Here is a 15,900-nt window from a genome sequence, read left to right as displayed (position 1 = left end):
TGAGGATCTAGTTAGTTTGCCGTCAGTCTGACTGATCTAATCATGATGTAAAATTCACAGTGTGAATAATAATTATTGGAAATAATGACTTAATTTTGTCTTTCATTGAATCATGCAAAGTTGATGAGACTGTCAGATTTCATGAGATTGGCAAAATGAAAATGAAAATGATCTTTGTGTGTCGGAATTATCAACAAGGATAAAATTAGATACATATTAAACAAACATGGGGAGTGGTGGCAATTGGTAGGGGGAGTGGGTGGGGGAGTTTGGGTATGGGGGGAGGGCAGGGTTCATTCTACTCATGGTTATTTCATTATAAAACTCCTGAAAAGTTTTTTTTTTCTAGAATATGTCATCTTGAATCCACCCAATAATATACCATCTCACTCTAGGTAATATCCATAGAAATAGGGGTTCTATGTGAAGGATATATCTATAGGAAATGTGCTGCTTTGTGCAGGATATGCAAAGGAAGTGTGTTCTTTTTATCCTTAGAATTGTAATTTCTATCAGTTATAGCCTTGCAATTAAACCTAATTGGGATAATAAGGTGTGTGATCACTCACATATCTATATATGAACATTCAAATAAAATTTGAAATTTTGTCTTGTTTTGATTTTTCTTTGTTTTTCATCCTTCTAGGGAACGGAAAATCCCAGTTCCAGCAAAAACTAAAGACTTTTCCCGTCAAAGATATAAATCAGCCACTTCTGAGAGGGACACGCAAGAAACTCCTGTGTCGACAAAGTCCAAAACTAGCAGCAGGAAAGATGGCACGTTTAGACATCCATCCAATAAGAGAATGGTCCAGACCACAGTTAAGAAGAAGAAGAGGCCATCTTCATTCCAGAGACCTTCAGAAACATTTCAGCAACCTGTCACGGTTAGTCGATCCACCAAACCCACTCCACTTTATCATACTGCATTTAATATAGGGTTTGCTAGTTCGTCACGAAACAGCAGAGGGTTCCTTAGAAACACCCATGATTTATCTTCTTAAACAAAGATAATATTTTGGAAGGACATGTAAAAATGTGTCTTTTACTGTTGTCTGATTTCTGTAGTTATTCATTGGCATTGCATGATACAAACTGGTACTCAAAGCTCACTGGACGGTCCTGTCATCAGAATTTATTTTTGATTTTTTCTCCTTTTTTCTTTCTTTAGAGGAAGGTGACATGAGTTACTACATTATGTGTATATTTGAAATCATAAAAGACAGGTTGAGAAGATTTATTAATCGGTACAGGAATGTACGTAAACATAACATTTGCTGTACACATGGACCTGAATATGTACTGCATCATTGCAGTGCACATGGTACATTTGTTATTACCGAAGTTATGTAATTGTCTTTGTGTAAAAGACAGTATGAAGATGTAGACATGATCAAAATAACTCACATCCTAACAGGACTGATTTTGATGACAGTTTTGCTGGGTTGGCCCTCTCTAAACTTTTAGAATAACCTTTGTTAATGAAAGGAACTGAAGCCTCAGCTGCTTATGGACAAACCCTGACAGCCAGTCCTGTTTTTAGGCATTATTAACAGTTTTCCTTAAGTGTTATACTGGATTACTTCCCATGAGTCAAATATATTTGCTTTTGTACTTTCATTTCCTTACAGAGGGCTCATAGCAACAGAGATGTTCAAAAGCCTGAAGATGGTAGGGAAACTACATTTGGTAGCCTAACACAGAATCAACCTACAGTGGATAGAGCTCAAAGCAAACTGATCGAACAGGTATTAATGCATTATTTAAATGCTCTGTGACTTGTTCTCTTCTTAGGGATGTGACCCAAATGGAAATGCAAAAACAATCAAGGGATAAGTGGGAAGATATTGGTAGCTACAATGAGGGATAAACTGAATCCACCATTGTCCCCTCCACCCACCCCAACTCCCCCCCCCAAAAAAAAGTTGAAATTTGAAATAACACAAGCAAGAAGCAAATACACAAACAGTGTCACTTTAAATGTAAAAATAACATATTGTATCCTAAAAAATAACAAAATTGTTTTACTTTTTTTTTTTTATCATATCTTACATCAACTGAATATTTGAGGTACAAAACTACAGCAGAAAAATAACTGATTATTGTCTGGTGGATATCCATAAGACATTCGATTATTGTTGTAAGGTTTAAGGCTTGCATAGATGACAGTTGGCAGGAAGGACCTAACGAAGTATACAAACAAAGAAATGTCTTTAGTAGCTGCAGAATATTTCCCATACTACATTTGACATATATCGTGCTAGTAAACCTATCCTGGGATTACCTTATTGTGATAAATGCTTGCAATTGGTTTCATAACCATGATTCTTTTCAAGTGCTTTACAAATGTTTACTGGTAACTGAATGGAGAGATTTGTTAGGTCAATTTCCTTTTCTAACATCACTTAAGTGCCATTACAGAGGTTTTGTTGTTTCTGGAGTAACTTCATAAGTGATGAAAACAGCCTCTGCCATAAATGTTTACCGGTGAGGTTCCTTGCACCGTCACACACTAACTCTTGTACCGAAGAAAACAAAAGCTAATTGGGCAATTATTTTGAAAGATGTTGCCCCTGAGCAGAATGGCCTTTGATAATCTATCCACTGGATAGTTTTAACATTTAAATGTGGTTTCTCCGTTGGATTCAGATCGTTGAATCAGTTGTAAGTTCATCCTCCGAGAGATCCTCACCGACCCTGACCCCCGAGATGCTGAGTGGAGACAACTCCTCGTCTGTTCCAATACTGGCAGTTGAAGATCCTTTACGTGCTTTAGGTAAGTAAAGAATAGATCATTAAAGGGGAGAAAACGAAAACATAATTATCATCTTTGGCTTATATGATATAGATCCGTGGGGAAGAGCACACTCCCCCAAAGAGTTCAGAAATATCTTGCTCTATTCGGGAGATATCCTAGACTCCCCCCACATATATCCTAGACTCCCCCACACTCCCCCACTCCCCCCTAGACTCCCTCCACACTCCCCCAAAGAGATCCCATTATCTTGCTCTATTCTTGCTCTATCTTGCTCTATTCGAGAGATATCTTACTTACAAAAGTTGTGTCTGGAAGTTGTCATTTTGTGAACCTGTCACGTCATAGTGTCACTAGAATCTTGGAACCTTCTGCTTTTCCCCCTTTTTTTTTTTCTTCGTATGGTCATGGTAGAATGTGAACATTGTTGAACCCAGAAACCAATGCCATGGGTTAGGGCATATTAAGGGTTTTAATTTGTTAGATTCATCATTTGCAAAAACCCATCTCCATTACAGAAAATATAACATTGGAATAAACAGGGAAAAAAGAAAGATTGAAGCACATGTAGCTAGTTGATGTCATTTATAGACTTGATTTTTTTTTTTTCAAGGGCAGGAGAGAAACCTGTGCAATCAGTTGTAAAGGACATATCAAAATTTCTCTCTCACTCACTCTTATGTTTTGTCTTCATAAATATTGATGAAAGTGATACAGAGCAGGTTGACAGCATCTTTTGATGACATGGTTCAATGGGTTATGTTGCATATTTAAGCTTTAAATCTATGGTATGTGAAAGTAGGTCATCCATGGAGTGTCGAGTATCCAGATCCCGTACGACACGACGAAATTATTACACAAGTGCAAACATGTCAAGCACTGAGAATTTTTCATGTTTTACCGTAAAAAAGGTAAAAAAAGTGGGGAAAAATAGGACTTTGAAAGGCTATGCATATGTATACAGTCACTAATTCCCTCTTTAATCATGTAGGTGGGTTTAATACCCAGACTGCCAAGTGAGTAGGTCTCTGATCTGTGCCAATAAGTCACATGTCTAGGTTCACAAGGTTTGAAAAACACAAGTGTAACGTGGTCGTATACCTTGCAACAGTCTCAGTCGGAAGGGTTTTCTCATCGTTTCGTTTCTCGTCGTCAGCTTAAAGTCACAATACCAGAGTATCCCCAACTTTGTTTTATTACAGTTCAACTTCTTCATGTTATCGTATACAAACTTTAATAATTGTTTTTAAGTTTTGAAAATTGTGAAGTCCTGATCCCCCAAATTGTTCTCAGACATTGAAGAGGGTTAATTTAGACAATAAAACATTTGCCTGTGTCAGGGTGGTAGCAAAATCCTCAGAACACTTTCAACACGAGCCATCTACTGCACTTATATATGTGGTAAATACGAATAACATGTGACTCTGCATCCTGTGTGAGGTACTTAATAGGAGTAAGATGTGACTTGTGTGAGGTATTTCGCTTTTCACTTTGTTATGAGAGATCCAGCATACTTCATTGAAATGGTTTCCTTGATAAATGCCATTGACTTTTAAAGTCTCTTAATAATGCCACTGATAGGTCCTATCCACACGGCTTATTATCGAATGAAGAAACGATTCTTTTCTTTGATTTGTTTTTAGACTGATAAGGTCCAAAGAGACTTGGCAGACTTTTCAATCTTTTAACGACTGATGCGTCTGATCTTTTAATCCGTTTAATCCCGCAAGGGTCATATCTCTCCATCTCTTACAATACCAGCGCATTAACATTCAGATATTCAAGGAAGTGTGTTCAATCCAAAAAACAATCGATTTATTCAGCAAAAAATATTACCAGCCATAGAATGCAGTAAGTATCCAACATACCACACCGTAGACTACAGTAAGTATCCAACATACCACACCATAACCTGTAGACTGCAGTAGGCATCCATCATACCATGTGGCTGGAGAATCACATATCCCATGTGGCTGGAGAATCACATACCATGTGGCTGGAGAATCACATACCCCATGTGGCTGGAGAATCACATACCATGTGGCTGGAGAATCACATACCCCATGTGGCTGGAGAATCACATACCCTGTGACTGAAGAACCAAAAAACCCTGTGGTTGGAGAATCACATACCCTGTGGCTGGAGAATTACATACCCTATGGCTAGAGAATCACATACCCCATGTGGCTGGAGAATCACATACCATGTGGCTGGAGAATCACATACCCCATGTGGCTGGAGAATCACATACCCTGTAACTGAAGAACCACAAAACCCTGTGGCTGGAGAATCACATACCCTGTGACTGAAGAACCACAAAACCCTGTGGCTGGAGAATCACATACCCTGTGACTGAAGAACCACAAAATCCTGTGGCTGGAGAATCACAAACCCTGTGACTGAAGAACCACAAAACCCTGTGGCTGGAGAATCACAAAACCCTGTGGCTGGAGAATCACAAACCCTGTGACTGAAGAACCACAAAACCCTGTGGCTGGAGAATCACATACCCTAGGACTGGAGAACTCCATACCCTTCACTAAACAGGCACATATGGTATGACCAGAGAACCACAAACCCTGCGACTGGGAAGCCACTTACTATGTGACAGAAGAACTAATGACTTGTGGCAGAAAAACTTGAAGATGGATGTTCTCTGTAAGTGGAGAACCACATAAGATAGAGATGCACATGATGTGAAATTGAAGAACCCCAGTTAAAATTACTTAATATTAGGTTTAGCCAGTTACAAAGGGTCCAATATCCTCTCATTAGAATACAATGATAATGATTGCATGATGCATTGGGTTGTTTTAAGCAAAGTATAAATACATAAATTTATTACATGCAACCCCAATGATTCACTATTTTGACTACATAGGGGAGGGGATGGATGGGGTGGGGGTGGGATGGTGGTGATAGGGGAGGGCACACTGTAGGGATAAAGATGATAAGGGTTGCAATGCTTATAATTCATGTCTTCTCTTGGGGACCATAACACATTGTGTAATAATGACATAATATCCAATATGGTTCCAATTAGTTGCCATGGGAATACAACTTTTAATAGCTTTGACATGTTGCAAAATAGATTAAATCTGCAATAAAGTACCATCAACATGGTGCCATTGCTATATCCACCATAGGGAAATGAAAAGACTCCCAAGACAAAATCATTTTAAGGCAATAATTTAACTAGTTAGTTTTCTTGACTCCATTTCTGTTCTAACTCCGGAATTACTTCTCCACACCCCGACATGCACAAAAGGTTCTGTCCTACCCGTGAGGCCCTTGGGCTGATTGATCACATTAGTCAATTTGTGGTTTGAAAAATGGCTAGTTTGTTTTCCGTTGGCAGCAAAATGTGGAATGTGACAACACCAATCGTGTCTGAGGGTTGTGACATCAAGTAGGTAGTTTATTACTCTCTTAAAACAAAACAAAAACTGTTTCAAACATTGCACAGTGGTTTCACATTTGTGAGTGGAATGTTTCATAGGCTACGAAGTTTGGCATATAATGGTATGTTGTATATGATCATCATTATGTGTAAAGTGGTGAGGCTCATTCTTTAGTTCCCAGGATACAGCCGGAAGGGCATCTGGTCACATCTTTGTAAAGAAAGATACATTTTTTGAAGGTGGCTCGGGATGGGGCGTGTATTGCAAAGATTCAAACGCTAGAAACTGTCAGTCATCGCGTTGTTACGGCAATGTTAAAGTATTTTTTACGATATGTGGATGACACTTATTAGGGAGGGTAGTTCAAACTCTCTATTCTTGCCATCCACGTCGCCTTGACGACGGAACGTCAGTATTTATGCTAGAATGTGCTATCTGTCAGCAGTGGGCATGGCAACCTTTTCTATTATCTCGAGAAGGATAATCGATTAGTTCCTATAATTATTAACACATTGTTCTAATGTGTCATGCATCTCCTTAAAGGGAAAGTCTATTTCCCCCCCGAAGTAAAGTTGTTCATATTAGAAGCCTCTTAGAGTGTATTCACAAGAATTGTCATAACATTTGCTGCAGCGAGTAACGTTCGAGATGGATTGCTTCTTTCTATTACCAACGTGTCACTCGGTCCAGATTCTTCATCGTATTAAGAAAACTAAAGCACAAAAATAAAGATACTTAGCAAAGGTCTTTCATGATATGATAATAATCAACCAATTTTTTTTTTTTTTTTTTGTAAGTTGTGATTATTTTGTGTCTCTAGTTGTTTAATGTTTACTTTAACATCAAAAGTAGAGCTATATACTTTCCCTTTTCTAAATTTAACTTGGTCTAAAGTCATGTGTTTGTTGTAATAATAGTTACATTAGATGTTAAAAGGAGTTAAAAGATGACTTTAGGCCCCAAAATTATTCTTGATATTTTTGTAGACTTTTACAAAGCACTGCTGTCAGTCTAGGTTGTATTCCTATCTTTAATTTTTGCTGAATGATCCTTTAAACAGACCGAGAGTAATTACTTAAAGTGACTGGACTATAAAGTCTAAGGTGCAGTCACGGTTAGTTCCTCAGATTTCAAGGACAAGTGGGTGACCAATGTCATGTATTTAGGTGGTGCTTTGTTACATATATGAAATTTAAAGAACATGGTTTTTCAATGAGTTATTAGATTTTATAAACAATGGATTAACATTAATATTGATGCATGCACATAAGCCTTAAAAGAAACATTCCAGACATTAAGCATATGTTATGAACATCTTAAAAACTAAGATAGCTTTTTAGAAACATCACTGGCTTCCAATGCTATTTTCTGTCATCTTGAACGATATTAGATCAATACTAAAATTCTGTCTACAAATCATCCTTTAATCTGATGTAAGCCAGACTTTGACGCTGAGAATCATCAGGTTTTAACGAGGCATTAAATCGTCCTCTTTAATCAAGGATACAAGACAAAAACACTTCCCATCTGTTCTTGTCTGTATCTCTACCCTTCCGTACCAATCAAGATAGTAATCGCACCACCTCACGATCCCAACAGCAACAATGTTTGTATCTTTATTCCAATTTCCTGAACATAGCTTGATGTTTCTCAAGGGAAAACCCAATTGTGCATCAAATTTTATTAGTATTTATTGAAATGTAATAGACTGTGTTATTACACACGAACAGGAAACTATCAGATAGTCGGACAGGGGCTATCAGAAACCATCTAAGTATTAAAACAAAGTTAAAGTCCTCAGAAAGATTTCTTCAATGCCAACGGAAGGAGCACGAAGTATGAAATATGGTGTCAAATGTCACCCGTTATTAAGTTATGTATCCATCCTGGAGCTGGAGGTTGCTTTTTCTTTATTTTATTAATCAGTCACGTTTCATAAATTTATCATCATCTGTCTAGGAGTCTATGTTTGGTTCATATTTAGATGTCTTTAGTGTTTTGTCTTCAGACAAAAACAATTGTCGAGAGTGATATTAAGGATACATATATTTGCTCAGATAATTGTCAAGTTGCGATCATGGGGAAGTAGTTTAATAATTGTAGTTGCATGGGTCAAAGTTTTTTAGCTGACGAGGAGAAGTAGAAAGTCTCAGGTTTGAAGATTTGGCTGAGAAGATGTTTTTTTGGTGTGGTAGTAATGGGATTTTCCTTAACACACCCACACCAAGACACACATGCCCTTGTTGGGTATTTCTGACTTATGACTGCAAAGTCCTCAGAAGTCCTTTGAAAAGATTCACCACATCCTCAAAAGTTGATGGTTTAAAAGGATGTCCTTAGGCAGGAATTTTACACTCGATATGTCAAAGTCCAAGGAAAGAGAAAACTTAGAGCACTAGTATACTTTTTTTCTTTCAAAATTGTTCCAGTTTTCAAGATATTCACATTTAAAATGTACTAAATGTCTGGAATGCGCCTTTTTAAAGGCTAACTTGATGTCAGCTACTTAGAACAGGCCTATATATGTTGATGTTAAATCCATTGCTTTTATTTGTAATAACTCAGCCAGATAAACATGTTCTCTTTAACTTCATAAAAACAATATAGCAGCACCCTTGGATAATAACCAACACCATTTTGTACCTAAAGTTATCCTTTAAGTCTTTTGAATGCCTAATGTAACTGTCAGATTGTTTGGATGTTTTTGAAAAAACAGAAATGTTTTTAAAACTGCGGCAGTAACAACGATGATGACATCACAATTGACAGAGCGACTTCCTTCCCTACCTGCTATAGGAAATGTTTAGGGAAGGAATATGCTGCCATAAGGAAATACCTTAAGATCAGAAATCCCTTCTTTTAATTGGTAAACAACCCCATGCTACTGCAGTGAACCTGTTTTTATTGACTTGTAGAATGGTTCAATAGTATTTGAACGACGACATCGTAAGTCATAAACTGCAAACTGTCTTGCACGTTCCAAGAATATGCAAGAAAACTAGTAAACAACAGAAAAAAACCATGCAGACAAGTTTGAAACATATGCAGTGGTACTTATAATCCAGTATCTTACTGGAAATTGTATCGGATGTTATCCAATGTTACCAAATTTGATGCAAAAAAGGTCATAATAGGGTGGTTTTAGTGTTACCATATTAACTCATATTGGATGGCGGTACATGAACAAAAATTAAACATTTTGTGTGTTACTACTGAAGTTAAATGGTGGTTTGTGTTACACATTAGCATTGTAACTACTGTAATTAGACATTGGTACATGTCAACTTTAAGTGTGAACCTACTGAAATTGGAATGTGTTACAAGTAATATGTTAACTTTATGCACATGTTACCACTGAAATTGGCATGTGTTACATGTAACACATTAACAGAGTGTTACTACTGGGTCTGGATGGTGGTACATGTAACATGTTAACATTTGGTGTGTTAGTTCTGAAAATTGGATGATGTTACATGTAAAACGTTAACATTTTGTGTGTTACTACTAAGACTGGATGGTGGTTCATGTAACATGTTAACATTTGGTGTGTTACCACTGAAAATTGGATGATGTTACATAGAACATGTTAACATTTTGTGTGTTACTAATAAAACTGGGTGGTGGTACATGTAACATGTTAACATTTGGTGTGTTAGTTCTAGTGTTCGACCGATAATCGGTTAGACAATCGGCATCGGGCCGATTATTAGACAATCGGTAAATAATCGGCATCGGCAAAATCCATTGCGCTACCGATTAGTTGGAACCGATTATTACGTTCCACATAAAGGATTGTATTTTCCGCGCTTTTGATACACGACAACCACACCGGGAGAAAAATTTTTGATCATTCGATTCGATGCTATTCATAGCCGGGGAAGGTGCGCAAATCTACGGTGTAACGGTATCGTAAGCCCTCGCGCGAGTTTGTACAAATGCTGTTCGATACACTATCCAGATTTGGCAGTTAACATCATGCAGTATACCCGCGTTACATCACACAGTATACCCGCGATAACCTTAGGGGAACGACGTATTTTTTTACTTCGCTTGTTGCATCTAACAAAACCACCTGTTATCATGTTAAACGATTGATAAGAAAGAAAAATTGTCTGTACTAAATATAATCACCAAATAAGTATACTTTTGAACCACTTTGCCCGTTTCACCGTAGGTGAAAACTGGAAAGTGAAAACAATAACATTAGGCTTTGTTCATTGTGAGAACTACGTACATTAGGCTAGTCTGGCTGAAGAAACGGTTGAGCTTCAGAACTGTTAAGTTTGAAAATGCGCCCAAGATTTTACAAATGGCATAAAATGATGAAATCAAGGCTCCAAATACACCTAAATATCCATAAACACGTTGGGCGACATTCCTCATAGGTTCTACTGCAAAACATTATTTTGTGATTAGGCAAACATTCTTACGCATATTTTTACGAAAAACCCGATGAACTTTTTTCCTATGCCCCATACGTGCTAACCACTGATCTGTACACTAAGTTAGTGTACAGATCAGTGGTGCTAACAGTAACTAAACTCCTTACCGCAACCGACTAAAAGCAAGTCTGATTTCCAGTGACACGCCGCGACAAAGTCAATGGGACTTTAGTGTGTGATTTCTCCCACATGTAGTTAAGTCAATGGAGAAGCGCCATTGACTTACTGTGTATGATCGTTTGAAACAACGTTCGTTCGATCGGAAGTTTTACCGCGCAGATGGTAATCATTGAAAACTTGAAGCAAACGTTCGGGAATGTTTTATTTTTCATAATAAAATAAAACTGTTAGCAAACTGCTTATCCACTAAAGAGCCTGTGTAAGAATATGTTTCAAGTAATGTGGCGTTACATTTCGATCCTGCTATGATCGAAACGTCAGGCCAACTTACTCTTACTTAGGCCTACACATTTTTTTTCATATCAGATTATATATTTCGATATCAGCTAACGAAATAACGAATGTTTTATTTACGTGCGATATACTTTTTACTTTATTTACGCTGGAGTTGCAACACTGATAATGGTTTAAATAGCAGTTGTAAAACCTGTCCCTAACTTTTTTGCTTTTCATTTCGTAGCTAATGGCTACTATTTCCCCCCTTCTGTAGTCTGTACAGTACTGTGTTGTGGCGGGATTGCAATATTGCGACTCCTCGTTATAATCGTACATCGCCCGATGTATGTATTACAGTGTTCTTAGAAGTTGGTAATCATGCATAACGCTAAATCATACATTAGGCCAGTTCCACGAAAATTTTGAAATAATCGGTAATCGGTAATCGGCAATCGGCCGATTGTCACAGGAAATAATCGGTAATCGGTAAAACCGATTGTCATATAATCGGTCGAACACTAGTTAGTTCTGAAAATTGGATGATGTTACATGTAAAATGTTAACATTTTGTGTGTTACTACTGAGACTGGATGGTGGTACATTAAACATGTTAACATTTGGTGTGTTACTAATAAAACTGGATGGTGGTACATGTAACATGTTATCATTTAGTGTGTTACTACTGAAAATTGGATGATATTACATGTTACACATTAACATTAAGTGTGTTACTACTGAGACTGGATAGTGGTTCATGTAACATGTTAACATTTGGTGTGTTACTACTAAAAATTGGATGATGTTACATGTAAAGTGAACATTAAGTTTGTGACTACTGAGACTGAATGGTTTAAACTATGTCTTGGTTGTACATAAAATGTATTACTGTTACTTTTGAATTCATAAGTCTGGTTGTTTGGGGACGATGTCTTGTAAAAGCGTTCATTGATTGTGGTGTGGCCTTTATTTTGTCGGTAGCTTACTCCTGTTCTTTGTTGTTGCGATTTTAACAGCTGTCATTCTTCTTGTTAACATTGGTAAATGTAATTCACACCTGTTCCACCTCATAGAAACTACAGACTTCCCAAGCTGTTCCTCTGCTTTTATTCTTTATTGGCAGGGTACATAGCTGTGTTACATCCGTATTCCACTTTAAGAATGTTTGTTGTCACCGTAGGGTGCTGATGGGGTCAGAAAGTGTACCTTATTGCAGTAGTAAGAAACCTCACTAGGGGGAATTAACTTCCTGTCAATTGAGTCAATTTACCTTACAACTGCTACTTTTTGATTCATATTATTGGTATTTTTATTGTATCTAAGTGGATTTATTTCTGGTCTGAAATCAGTTCTTATTGATCTCAGCATCTAACTGGGGTCAATCAGATTCCAAAGTAAGGGGATTGAAAAAGAAAAAGAAAAAGAAAATTACAGGTCTTTCTGCAAAGTTTGTCTTCAATTTATTCCTATTTATCTAAGCAATTGTATGAACCTTAATGTAACTCACAGGTTTATATATATATATATACATATTTATATATATATATATATATATATATATATATATATAGATATATCTATATATCTATATATCTATATATATATATATATATATATATATATATATATATATATATAGATAGATAGATATCTCTCTATATATATATATACATAAATATATAGATATATAAACATATAAATATATATATATATATATATATCTATATTTATATATATATATATATATATATATATAGATAGATAGATACATATCTCTCTCTCTCTCTCTCTCTCTCTATATATATATATATATATATATATATATATAAATATATAAACATATAAACATATAAATATATATATATATATATATATAGATGTATAGATATACAATTTAAAACGTAATTTAGTTGGAAAATTTAGAACAGTGAAAAAACTTCTAGCCTCCACCGGGATTCGAACCAGACACCCTAAACACTATGCTATGGATGCTGATTGTACGTCCAGAGGTTCTAAACCGGTAAGGAAGGTCGTAAGTCTACTTTAGGCGTTTGTCACCTGTATCGAACAATACTAGTTCTGTTTTTGGTGACATATTTGTCTTACTCTAGAGATCAAACATGATTCTAACCAACTCAAAGTCATTTGTGATTTCTAAAGCCGGATCTCGAAAGAGATACTTAAAACAGATTTTTGTGAATGAAATGGAGGTAAACGACAAAGGCAAATGAATATATACACCGGAAATGGTAATGAGTTGGAAAATTAGTACAGAACAGTTTACCATACATATAGGATTAATTTTTCCCAACTGACCTGCAACAAGTTAACCTGTGTTTGTGTGTGTGTCTGCCTGAATATCTGTTACAAGGTTATACGTCAATGATGGAGTTTCATTCTTTTCCCAAAAACCACATGGCTTGGAAATGGATCAGCTGGTGTTTGTACAATCTTCTTATCACATCTGATCAGTGGTCATCAGCTATCAGTTTTCCTGATTTAAACAATAACATTCCCTTAAATGGAATGAGCAAGTCACGAACTGTAGACAGGTTGTTAGTATAAGCATGATTACATAATATAATTGGTAGTAACTTAGTTGCCAAGTTTGGTTTATTGTACAACTTAGTATTGTCGGAGTATGTAGTAGTCCGAGGGGAAGGTGTCGGAGGAGGGGTGGGGGAGGGGTAGATAGTTTTGAAAGGATGAATATGAAGTATCGTTGTGATCCATTGTTTGGGGTCCTCATCCCTGCCACAGTTAGCATTATGTGTAGTGTGAGAACAATGGTTAACATTGTTTGCTCCTCTTCCTACAATGGGGACAGATGCTGGAATAAAGATTGGGCCTCGTGTAATTGAGAACCAGTAGGCCTAAGGTTTGTGTAGCTGAGAACAAGATACCAGTAAGAATTGTGGATGGAGAATCTGTACTTTATAAGGGCATTCTACATTATTAGTCAATCTATTGTCAAAATTTGTTTTCTCTTGTTTTGCATTGTTTATTTTGAAGAAAGTTACGCTCCCTCTAGGGAATTAGGTAATTTTTGACATGCTTTGAACATAAGGTACACATTCATGTTGTAGCATTTAGTACAGAATTCAAATATGGCCAGGAAGTATCTGCCTTTAGTTTATAAACTTTAACTATGATACATGAAAATTTCACTTTTTACTAAGTTATAATTAGAAACATGGTGCAACCTTAAGGGGGAAAACAAATTGTTGAGTTTTTATGGACTAAGCTGATTACAGACATTTTGTTTTAAAATTTTGATCATCATTTTCCATAGCTTATAATGTAAACTGTGTTGCGAGGTGCCTCTCCCCCCTTATGCCGACGACTTTTAGAGCTCATGATTTATGATCCGGTGAGATTGTAAACTAACATTATTTAGTGGAAGATAAAAATACCAGCATGTGAGAAGATTTTTAATGAAAACATTCCTGTAATGCGAGAGGTGACCAATTTTCATTGAACCATTCTAGATGTTTTATGGTTGTTAGATCAGATTATGAATACAAAACATACCGACATGTACTAGCTCAGCGCACCAAGTTCTTAGACAGACAGACATACATAATCCTGGGTAAGACCTTAAACCCCTCTAAACAAATCTCTCCGCCATGGCAGCTGTCCTATAGGGACTACTGAAATGCTTCATTGACGAAGCAAATTTAGCCGAGATGACTTCCACCCTCAATTCCAAAGCTAAGTTCGGATGTGGCTTGCCATGGAATTGGGTCACTATTGATACTATTGTGTGTCCCTTGGTACACATTAATAACAAACATGGCATGATATTAGACATTGAATTGTCTTTGGAGGTGCCCAATAGCTTTTCCTATTGGGCCTGCTCAGGAATGCTGAGACTTACAGAATTTGTTTTTTCTTTAAATGATGAATTGCACACTGAAGTGCTCACTGATCTGGACAAATAGAGAATAAATGAGTCACGAATGTATGAATGTTTGGTATTTGACAAGCTGTATAGTACCATCATTTACTGTTTAGTTAATACAGGGAGTGTAATACGCTATGCAATTAAAGAAATTACAGTAATAAACAAGTAAAGAAAATATTGCACATACATACATGTGTAAATGTTTAATAGTAATAGGAACAATTGCATCAATTGCTTTTCTGAAAGGCTTGTATCGAACTATACTAGTTTTGTTTTGCTGACATATTTGCCATACTCTAGAGATCAAACATGATTCTAACCAACTCGAAGTCATTTGTGATTCCTAAAGCCGGATGTCGAAAGAGATACTTTGAAAAGACTTTTGTCAATGAAATGGAGGTAAACGACAAAGGCAAATGAATATATATAATTGAAAACGTAATGAGTAGGAAATTCCAGAACATTGAAAAAACTTCCAGCCTCCACCGGGATTCGAACCCGGGCCTCTCCCTTTATATGCGGATACCCTAACCACTAGGCTATGGACGCTGATTGTATGTTCAGAGGTTCGAAACCAGTAAGGAAGGTCGTAATTCCACTGTAGGCATTTGTCACCTGTATCGAACAATACTCGTTGTATTGGCTGAAATTGTAGTGAGTTGGAAATCCAGTACAGTAAAAAACCTTCCAGCCTCCACCGGGATTCGAACCCGGGCCTCCCACTTTATATTGGCACCCCTGACCACTAGGCTATGGACACTGATTGTACGTCCAGAGGTTCGAAACCGGTAAGGTCGGTCGTAATTCCACTGCAGGCACCTGCCACCTGTATCGAACAATACTAGTTCTGTAGTTCGGTGATAGAGTACTTTAACCCTGTACCAAATGCATCAATGATATTGAGTACCATTTGGATATCGTTATGTAACAGATACACAACTTGTCCACATCTAGCTCATCACAAATTGCTCAAATATTTCTGTTTTTCATGTCCAGATTATTTTG

At 36.7% G+C, this 15,900-nt stretch overlaps 1 protein-coding gene across 1 annotated transcript in view; it reads left to right on the top strand.

Annotated features, from left to right (window-relative positions):
* Positions 1-15,900, top strand: part of LOC139978861 (uncharacterized) — a 49,160-nt gene that overhangs the window by 16,196 nt on the left and 17,064 nt on the right. The window contains exons 14-16 of the mRNA XM_071989393.1: positions 647-887; positions 1,632-1,748; positions 2,650-2,776. Coding sequence (XP_071845494.1) covers positions 647-887; positions 1,632-1,748; positions 2,650-2,776 — 485 coding nt within the window. The remainder of the gene's footprint in view (positions 1-646; positions 888-1,631; positions 1,749-2,649; positions 2,777-15,900) is intronic.

Source organism: Apostichopus japonicus, chromosome 13, assembly GCF_037975245.1.
Source record: "Apostichopus japonicus isolate 1M-3 chromosome 13, ASM3797524v1, whole genome shotgun sequence".
NCBI lineage: Eukaryota > Metazoa > Echinodermata > Holothuroidea > Aspidochirotida > Stichopodidae > Apostichopus > Apostichopus japonicus.
This window is presented reverse-complemented; position numbering and strand designations above follow the sequence as displayed.